At 38.2% G+C, this 10,598-nt stretch overlaps 1 protein-coding gene across 3 annotated transcripts in view; it reads right to left on the bottom strand.

The window, feature by feature from the left end:
* Positions 1 to 15: 15 nt before the first annotated feature.
* zmym4.1 (zinc finger MYM-type containing 4, tandem duplicate 1) overlaps positions 16 to 10,598 on the bottom strand; it is a 26,782-nt gene continuing 16,199 nt past the window's right edge. For 2 of the 3 annotated variants that reach the window (XM_060865680.1, XM_060865681.1), the window contains exons 17-29: positions 10,265 to 10,435; positions 9,121 to 9,155; positions 8,346 to 8,487; positions 7,965 to 8,077; positions 6,572 to 6,743; positions 5,417 to 5,608; positions 5,226 to 5,335; positions 4,907 to 5,054; positions 3,495 to 3,646; positions 3,269 to 3,383; positions 2,841 to 3,089; positions 2,611 to 2,752; positions 16 to 1,629 (exon numbers count right to left, since the gene is read on the bottom strand). In XM_060865680.1, the coding sequence (XP_060721663.1) occupies positions 1,416 to 1,629; positions 2,611 to 2,752; positions 2,841 to 3,089; positions 3,269 to 3,383; positions 3,495 to 3,646; positions 4,907 to 5,054; positions 5,226 to 5,335; positions 5,417 to 5,608; positions 6,572 to 6,743; positions 7,965 to 8,077; positions 8,346 to 8,487; positions 9,121 to 9,155; positions 10,265 to 10,435 (1,955 nt within the window). In that variant the 3' untranslated portion in view covers positions 16 to 1,415. The remainder of the gene's footprint in view (positions 1,630 to 2,610; positions 2,753 to 2,840; positions 3,090 to 3,268; positions 3,384 to 3,494; positions 3,647 to 4,906; positions 5,055 to 5,225; positions 5,336 to 5,416; positions 5,609 to 6,571; positions 6,744 to 7,964; positions 8,078 to 8,345; positions 8,488 to 9,120; positions 9,156 to 10,264; positions 10,436 to 10,598) is intronic. The other variant, XM_060865682.1, reaches the window with a different exon arrangement.

Genomic DNA, 10,598 nt, shown 5'->3' with positions numbered 1-10,598 from the left:
ATTGATGAACTAATATGCTAAAAAAAATTTCAAATATTTATTTGAATATTTGTCTACACAAATAATGAAGCATTTCAGGGATCCGCCATGTTGTGTTTACAGTATGTAGTGTGTATGGATAGATGGATACATTTTAGAGATGAATTACACAATGAACAGATGTAGGTACAAATATCGAGGCACAATATTTGTTTAAGTTGGACATATCAGCAAGATACTAAATGGTTCGGCTTATTTTGTGGTAACGTCCAGGATTTTGAGACTCAAGCTTGAGAGAATCTGGATGTGTAAGCAGGTAGTCATGGGTGAGGTGTAACTCTTTAACCCTTCTATAAAAACCTTTTGGCTTGTGAGGTAAGGAAAAGGGAGAATGAACACAAATGTAACACAAAATTTACCGATTTGTGAAGTTTTATATGAAACTTTGTAAAACATCACAAATCTCTAATGATGTCCAGGCCTCAAAGTATAATAAACATGTAACAGTGTCCCTAACTCATTTAACATTAATTCAGTAGTGTCAGTTTCAGTTCTTACACCCAAAAATATACAAGAAAATATCAAATGAATAAACACACATCTTAGTATAGGAGTTAAAGGTTATCTGTGCACTTACACACTGTATACAAACAGATAATGCTTTATGACGCTTAAGTGATGTATCCTGTAGCACCGCTGAAAAACCTTCATTAGTATTTCATATTTATTCTTTTCAAAAATCACAAAACATGATTTTTTATAGCATATTAATTGTTTCAATTATTTAAAAGAGATTTGCTGGCTCATGTTTTTTCAGCCATTAAAAAAAAAGTAGTAGTTAAAGAAAATGAAACCTGGACTCAAATACAATCTGAGAGAGAAGTGAAGCATTTTGTGACATCCATTGCGGCAGGGTCTGATTTAAAAAAAAATCAAACAAAACACTGATTCAAAAACAAAAATATCCTTACACAAAAATGGGTGAAACCTATGGCTAAAAAACTATTGTAGTGTTTCCAGATGTGTCTCTTTACGACATGAATCAGCTTACACAAGCAGGAAAATAAAAAGCACTGTACAACAGTTAGGATCATGCTTTGGCGCTCAGAACGCGAGCGACTCCGTCGTGATTTCAGATAGTGTGATGTTTTATTTAGTAAAGAGAATAAGGAAACAGAAAAGTGAACAATAATCACATGACTGAATTGAAGATTGTGCGCTTGTAGATTTGGATTCCAGCTACGTTCTCCTTACTGAGCACCGCTACGTCCTCGACGGTGTCTCCGACAACATAAGAAACACAGCACTCAGCTCAGCTCAGCTCAGCACAAAGTGTCTATGTTGGACAAACAGAGACGTTCCAGAGGATCTTTATCTCCTCCTGCTAGAACGCTGTTTTAAAGTGTTTGGTCTGTAGATGAAGCATCAGTACTGCGTTATTCTGAATCAGTTTGGTTCTCTGGATCAGACACGTTCTGGGGCTTTTCCCTCTCCAGGTGGATCTCTCGAACGGTGAGAATGCGACTGAGCATGTTCTCCAGTTCGCTGTCGTCCAGTGCCGTGTGGGAGAACCACAAGGGACTGTTGGGGACACAAGAGCGCTCTGGGCGCAGATAGAAGACAGACGTGCGTTGCTTTACCATGCCTGAACTGGAATAAGTAAAACAAAACAGTCGTGTTAAACTGCAGCTGTAATTCTTTCTTAACCAATTTCCCCACAACTACAAATTACCACCTGAGAGAAAATTAAGAAAGAAAGAAAATGAATAATTTAGCTTGAACAATGAACGAGGGACAGTTACAGAAAAAAAGGTATGAAAATATACATATATATTAGTAAGAATTGTATTTAATTCTTCTTATTCTACAGCAAGTTAAAGAACAAAACTTTTACATCTGTTTGTTTGCACATTCTGTGTTATATTGTATGTCTACTTTTCTGAATTTTTTTAATATATTGTACATCTTACTATACATACTGTCCATCTTTCTTTCTACCGCACAAAAACAAAAACATGTTTTATGTCTACGCATACCTGGCAATAATCATTCTGATACTGAAGCTTCATTCGACACGTTATCACTTGCTCTATAGCGACTACAAACCTCGTTTCCTCACCTCCGATGCCTCTCTTTTTTTCCCTCCTCTTTCTAGAAATTCTCATGTTAGAGAGAAACCAGAAGAACAAAGTCATCTGTCCTGAAGACTTTTTCGGCATGAAAAACTTACTGATTGTTACTGAAGACTCCTTCCCTAAATGTTAAATAAACATTTTGCCATGGAAATGTCGATATGTCGTAAAATAACAAAGGTATTTGTTAAATCTGTTTAATAGTTTTATATTGTGCACATCATCATCATCATTCTGTAACCTACTCTGCGTCTCTGTGACTTAACGATTAATAAAGGATCAGTATAACATTAACATAAACCTGTGATTTGAATTAAAGATGACAAAAGATTAGGGTTGCTGTTACTGAATATTCTGACCAATCAGATTCGAGAATTCTTTCGTGATCGAGTCACAGCCTGCCTTGTCGTGTCGTATTCGTTACTCGTGATCCAGTGCTATGACGTAAAGAATTCTAAGCAATAATTTATAAATACAGCATCGGAGATCACTTGCATACCATTTGGACAGATAGAACTCATAGAGTCTAACAGGACAGCGGAGAGGGTTTTCTGCGTTCTCCTGCATCTCCAGCACCACTCCTTCCTCCTCTTCCTCTTCTCTTTTCCTCTTGGCAGAGACACCGACTTTATCTTCGTTCGCTGTAAGAAGTCCGTACAAAGTTGAGGGTTTAGCGGTAATAGAAATGTTATTGATCAATGCTTCAGATCCATGTTTAACAACACTAACATGTATTTTTGTTGCCTTTGTGTACAGGAGGGTAGAAGCGGAGGCAGGACATCTTGTTCCCGTTGTTTTGTGAACTCGTGCAGCGCATGATGTGGGCGAAGGAAAGGCGCTGGTGCTGTGCTACAGTCTTAAAGTTGAAGAACTTGGTGCAGAAGTAAAGCAGAGTGTTGAGGAGCACGCTCGGGGAGAAAGCGCCCAACTGCTTACACTCCCACAAATACTCTTCTTCCACTCGAGAGTGCACGTAGCCTGTGCACGCACACACGTACAGCATCGCAACACAATTTTAACTCATTTGTTTTGCAACTTTGCAACAAAAAAAAAATAATAATAAATGCAAAACAGAAGAGAAAAGGAGAAATATCTTTATTCTTATATAAGTAATTAGTGCTTCTACAGATTACTAATACAAACCGTATGTTTCTTACCACTTGGAAGTATAGTGGGTTTCCAGCCTTTCAGTAAACTAGACAAAGTTTGACTGAATTTAGTGTAGAAGTCGTCAGTGAAGATGTTCTCCATCCTGCTGTTTTCAAAAAGGTACTACACAGGAAAGGAAAGAGAATCCAACCTAGAACCGTGTGCTTTATTTTTAAACACTTAAATTATTCCACGTTCTAATCTGAATAAAGCATTTTGAATGAAGTTCTGTACCTGCTGAATGCCTAAGCAGAGGTAATAGATGCTGTCTGGTCGGTACTTTTCTCCATTAGGGCGGCAAACTTCGCTGATGAACTTCCAGAGGCCGTAACTTAGTTCAGTCGTGCTGCACTGTAACAGGTCCTCTTTTATTGTAATGTTACGTGCTGGTTGAGTAAATCAGAGAATAGTCCAATTTTAGATATCAACATGTGTGATATATAATTTCCTCCTAAATTTGGAAGTGTTATATAATATGTAAGTAATAAGCGTGTATATGTAAGTAATAAGCGTGTATATGTAAGTAATAAGCGCGTATATGTAAGTAATAAGCGCGTATATGTAAGTAATAAGCGCGTATACGTAAGTAATAAGCGCGTATACGTAAGTAATAAGCGCGTATATGTAAGTAATAAGCGTGTATATGTAAGTAATAAGCGTGTATATGTAAGTAATAAGCGTGTATATGCAAGTAATAAGAATGTATATGTAAGTAATAAGCGTGTATATGTAAGTAATAAGTGTGTATATGCAAGTAATAAGAATGTATATGTAAGTAATAAGTGTGTATATGTAAGTAATAAGCATGTATATGTAAGTAATAAGTTAAGGTGTGTAATAATATAAAGTAGGTGTGTGTGTGTGTGTGCTGGGGGGTGGGATTAAGTATGTAAGTAGGTGTATGAGTAAGTTATTGAGTTAAACATTAAGGAAAGGTATTAGTATATAAAAAGTTCAATAAAAAATAAGCAGGTCATGTGTAATTTAGCAAGTAGGTAAGAAGGCAAATAATTAAAGGTGGGGTGCACGATATTTGACAGCCAGTGTTGACGTCTGAAATCACCTAAACAAACACGCCCCAACCCAAATGGGTGTCACCCGTTTTGATAGCTCTGCCCCACACATACATACGTAACCCAGGCAACTATTATGGCGGAACCTGCTGGAGCAGCTGGTCGAGGGATATTTTTATCAGTAAATGAACTCAATGTGTAATACTATGGTAATACAAATGTGTTTTTGTAGTACTGTGAGTTGTACCGTGAAAGGTTTAGCTCCGTTTCACGCGGAAGACGACGTTCAACACCTAGAACCTGAGGCAGAGGTAACGGCAGGTATCCGCCATGTCAATGTTTCAATCGCTTTCTGCTAATGTCAGACATGTGCACTGAACACTCTTTCCGCCACATACTGACAAGACACGCCCCTTTTTGCTCATTGGCTACACGTTTGTTTTGTTAGTCGGCCCAAATCAGTTTTCTAAGCATTTTTCAAACCTCGTGCACCCCACCTTTAAGTTATGAAGTAAATTAATAAGTAAGCAGGTAAATAAATTAGTGATTAATTAAATAGTAAAATAATAATAATAATAATAATAATAATAATAATAATAATAATAATAACAATAATAATCAGCCGTGACTCACAGGCAAATTTGGGCATCTCTATATTAGGCTGTGTTTCCCTCCAGCGTACCCAGCTCTTCCAGGCCTGAACGCCGTATTCAGTGTGCACTCCAGTCAGGTGAGGAACATCAGCTGCTGATGACTGAGGAGCTTCTGTGCGTTTACGGGCCTGCGTTTACATACATCATACACCGAGCTCTCAAAAGAATACATCAACAAATATATAGATATGTGTAATACGTATCTATAAATGTAGGTGTAAAAGTTAAGGGCAGGTGTGTCATGTTACTACTGTGATAAAGTGTGATCATGATAAAGAAGCTGCCTGTGATGTACATACTCGTTTTTTCTGAGAGAAACAATCACGATTCTTCTTGCGTATTTTGGGCCTGGTGGTAGATACGGGCTTGTCTTCTTGCGTGCAATGTTCCGAATGCTCGAACCTCTCTGCTGTTAAAAGCCAACCAATAGCATATCAGCAATCATAGTATATATAAGAGAACTGAATGTGATGCGATTTACAGTCCTTACCGTCGGGAAAATCTGCCTCCAGGTCCATTTGTTGGTGTGGGCTGGGAGACTGTTGTGATTGTCTGGGTGGTGGCACTTTTTCAGACTCTGAGCTTCGTCCCCATCGTGAAGTGCTCGAGATGCTGTCGTCCTCCCAACTTAGGTGGCTGGACAGGGCTTCCAAATCGAAATCAATAAAATGATCATCTTGGTCTGTGTGAGTGGGGAAAAAAAACAGCAAAACGATATCATGCATTAACCAGAGTGGAAGGAATCAGGCAGCAGTGAAGACATTTAATTATTCAAAAATCTGTGCAGTTAATTCATAATAGCTCTATTTCTACAAGTAAACAGCAAATACAGACCATATGTGGTGACACCAGTCTCTCCTAGAATTGTTCTGGATTTTTAGCCTATGAAATATGATTGTTGCTATAATGGGCTGTAAAATATTTAAACATGTTGATCCTCTTGTTGTTAAAAGCGCATGCAATATATTCTAAATGATTTTTCCTGCGGTTTCCCCTTAGACGCATGGTAGATTAATTCATGGTGTTATAATGCAGACTCACATTACAGCTCAGGACATTCATCATAAAGGCTTTGAATTAAACAGGATTTTTATAGAAAATTTACAGAAAACCTAGAGGAAAAAAAAAAAAAAAACACCTTTGGTACCTAGTTACTAATGTGCTGTAATACCTTTGTTACCTGTTTGGCAGAGATGAGAAATGTTAGTTTCTTACAGAACGTTTGTTTGGACGTTATTCTAACCGATTTTAGCCGATTCATTTTTTTAAGTTTAGCTCAGTGGTGCAATCAACACCAGATGATGGCACATGTGACCTGCCAGTGTAGTTCACAGCCACTATTAGGATCAATTTAAACGGTTAATTATAGATGATGATCAAATCTACCATACCAAACGAAGCGATGGATTCACCTTAAAAGCCTTTTAAAAATGCATGTAAATCTTCAGCAATATTTCTTTTTAACGTTATTTTGTTATTTAATTAACTTTGATTCAGAAGGAATTCTGGCTTAGAAACAAATTCAGACACGATTTCACAATTTTCCTGACTTGTTATTGATGTTATGCAGAACTGAGTGCCGTGGAATATTCAGCTTTAATTCGTTCGTAAAAAAAAAAAAGCTCCAACTCTTTTGTTCATGCACCTTCTTGGGAGACAGCTTTGTCCTTCTCACTGTCCTCCGCCACCATCTCTGCCATCATGATCAGGTCAGCCTCCAGCGGGTTGTCTGGAATTCTCTCTTTAATCTTCTGAATGGTTTCTATTATTCGCTCAGCACTGTCCAGAGTAGTTGGCAAAAACATGGGCACTGGCACCTACGGTGAGCAAAGAGACCAGTGATATTAAGGAAGCTTATCGGTACTGTCTGGTCAGCTGGGCAGCATTTTACCATAACAAAACTCCTGAGAGTCATCTAATTTGCAAATCCCTTCATCTTGATCAGAGCCTTAATTAAGAATCTTAATGGATGAATCAGAGCCTTTTATTAACAGGATGGTCCCTTATGTATGTATCGTTAAGGCACCGACTAATGCGCCTGGCTATGCGATATTTCATGCACCGTCGTTTTGAGTGTCCATGCTAATATTTCAGTGCTTGTCACATAATAAATCACTCCTCTAAACTTCCTGTAATTAACATGGACTTAATTGGGATTTATACATCTAACATTAGAATGTACACAATAATTTAGCAAACAATATAGTTTTTACCTGCTCCACTATAATAATTATGGCCTACTGTGTAGATTAATGACATATCAACCAAAGAAAAAATAATAATAATTCAACACTGCAAAAAAATAAAAGGGGGTGAATACTTATGCAAGGTACTGTAGGTGTGCTCCGATTGATAGATCGCCGATAATAATCGGACGATAATTGCTTTGGGAAGTTTGATCGGCGGACGCTGTAAAGGTTGATTTAGAAAAGCCGACCAGATGACGCAAAACTCGCGGGACAAATTTTTTACGTGTTGCTAAAATGGCTTCACGGGTCTGACAATTCTACGAGGTGTGTGAAAAAGACAATACTTTAGCAATCTGCAACCTGTCTAACAAGTAAATTCCACAAGGCAGGAAGCACCCAAACCATTTTAACACCTCGAACCTCATCAGACATTTGACGGTTAGTCACGTAAAGGAATATGAGCAGTTTACCATTACTAACCAATCACAGGCTGCTATGTTTTTAGTTGATATGTTGCACGTTAATAAATACAATTGTCAATTCATGATGTTTGTCTTCTCGTAATTTCAATACTTAAAATACATTGTTGTTAAATATAGTTTAATAAATAATGCTACATGATAAGGCTTCGAAAAGACCCTATAATCGGTGATCAGTATCGGTATCGGACGAAACAGCTTCTAGTGACCGGAGATCGGCGATCGGCCCCAGAAATCAGAGCACCGCTGATGCAAGGCACTGTAGATAATGTAGAATAGTGTAGTGCATTGTACAGAACAAGCTGGAGTGAAAGGAGTTAAGATGTAAGTAATAACTATACTGATTTATACTGGACAAGAAGCAGCTCACCGGAAAAGGAAGTCCAAGAGAATATGGTGTGTACTGTGTGTAGAGGTGCATAGGCACAGGAACAAACACTGGCACTGGTACGGGTAACACTATTACTTCAGGTGGGGTTTTATCTGTGGAAAGATTTGTGAACATGATTGTATTGTGTCATTAAGCATATATGTCATAAAGGCAAGTAAGTCAATGTTTCCCAAACCGGTCCTCAGGGACAAGAGATGCTCTACATAGTTTTTTTTTTCCCCCAAAAATAACCAAGATCTAAACATCTGTAACAGGTGTGAATGGAACTGGGGGGAAAAAGAGCAAAACTGTACCCAAGGATTGTTTCAGCAAACACTGATATAGTTCTCTGTGGGATTTTTATGGTGATTTGCTTAGTACCTGTTTGCGTGTTAACATCAGAAGTGTTGGGCTTGCAGGACGTGCCCTTGTTTTGGTTCATCGGTTTGCACAGTAAAGCTTTGTTCTTCAGGATTCTCGTCGGAGCAGAGGGCGTCTTCACGCTATCTGTCTGCGTGCTGGCCTACAATCAACGATATATTTGTTTTCATTGGTTATCAAAAACTAACACTGATTTTACTCAAGCCTTTATGCACAAATCCATACGATGTAAAGCTGATCACTATCTGGAATATTGTTTCTTGCTCACAGAAGTCAGATCATGGCCATTGTTGCAGAAGCTACTCTAACATCGTGTCCTAACAACAGGTGGACGTCACTTTTCTACTTCAAGCTGTACTGCTGCACTGATAACAAAACACTCATCCATGAAACATAAGAATAGAAACACAGCCAGGTTCTGCCAAATGATTCTCTGGGATTTTCATGCAAAATAGAAGACAATTTAAAAAAACAAAGATTCTCAGTGAGCCTGTGGCTCATGTTGCCTTAAATCCCAATAAATTCTCCTTCCATCTATGCCAAGGTTTAATGCCAAGATGGTTTTCTGTTCATCAGATCTACCGCTCAATGGATAAACGCTACTCTGTGTACGGTTCAGTATAAGAGCTATTGCTTTTCCAGCTCACTTGCGGTACATTTTTGAGATACGAAACTGCAATTCGACAGAAGATATAAACGTTAAAGATATAAGATATAAATTGTTCAGGTAACATGAAGAAATACGTATTCCAGTATTGCCACATTTTATACTTACATGTCCTAACAGCTTCACAACAGAAGGTACAGTTCCTGAAAAGTAAAAGTCAAAATCTTAGGATTGGACAGGGAAAAAATTTAATTAAAGGGGTGGTAAAACACGTTTTTTTCGAAGGCTTGATTGTGTTTGTGGGGTGCACTGTAACATGTGTTCATGCTTCGTTTTTTTAAAAAATGCATTATTTTTCATATATTTTACCTTTATTCTACACTGCTCTGTCCCGCCTTGTAAAACGGTCTGATGGCTTCCGGGTTCTATGAAGCCAGTCCCTCAAAAATAGCAATGGGCTTTGATTGGTTAGCTGGCCCAGTGTGTTGTGATTCGCTAACCGCCTAGTGCACGTTTTTCGGAAACGTCACGCCCCTTACCTTTACCAGTAGTTCTGCATTGAACTCGCGAAGATTGCGGAAGCTTTCCTCCGTAAAATGTGCAGCACAGAGAGCGAGATTTGGGTAATAATTATGAGGGACCGAGTTAAAAATAAATTTTAACCATTGATCCCTAACTTCCCCGTCCCTAGTAAGGCTGAACAAAGTGGACCTGCAATCCGGATGAAAATAACAGCGTTTCGTCGGCATCGCGGCATCGACACTCCAGCCTACTAACTATACCACATCAACTCTTCTCCACAGCAATATAAAATGACCCCCCCCCTTATTTAATATTCATGGAGGAGGGGTTTATGTAAATATCGGGCTTAGTGACGTCAGCAAACCTGGAGGAATGTCGTGTAGTCCTTACCGGCCGTTTGCTGTAGTCCTTAGAAATGGATTCCTTTAAAGCAAATATCTCCCTTTGCTTTAAAACTTTGAGCGTTGTAACTTTGCAGATGTTGTTTATGCTCAAACAGGAACATTACACACTAGCTAAAGTTAGAAAAGTGAAATCGTGTTTTACCACCTCTTTAAAGGTTAAACTGACCTAGCTGAGGTGGAAAAGTTAGAATATCAATATTGAGAACCAAGTGTTTATGTTCTTTTGATCGCCATCTTTACACTTAATCTCTTCTGAATATTCACATAACAGTAGGAGAATAAAAAATTCAACAGTTACAATTTTATTGTAATACATATTATAATTAATATAATTTCAATGATTCAGAGATCATTTGAACCATAAAAAAAGATGGAAGAAAAAATACCTTGCAATGCTGCATTGCCCAGGACACTAGGCTGTCCGTTGGTGGCGCTAGATAGTGAGATAACGTTGGCGATAACAGGAGTGGCCTCGTTTGAAGCCAGTGATGGAAGAGTTGTTATGTTGGTGGTAGTGGATTGGATCACAGGTGCTATGGAGACTGGCACTGTGGAGGCTAAGATAAGACAATGTGAAAGTGCGAAATAAAAAGTAGTTATTAACTGCTTCATAGAGTCAAGAGAAAGTATACAAAATAATTTGGATACAGTCTTTGACTTTTATTCCCCAACAACCAGTTTCTTTTCCAGCAAAACAGTGCAAAATTGTCGCATTTTATT

The sequence above is a fragment of the Tachysurus vachellii genome, chromosome 3, assembly GCF_030014155.1.
Source record: "Tachysurus vachellii isolate PV-2020 chromosome 3, HZAU_Pvac_v1, whole genome shotgun sequence".
NCBI classification, from domain to species: Eukaryota; Metazoa; Chordata; class Actinopteri; order Siluriformes; family Bagridae; genus Tachysurus; species Tachysurus vachellii.
This window is presented reverse-complemented; position numbering and strand designations above follow the sequence as displayed.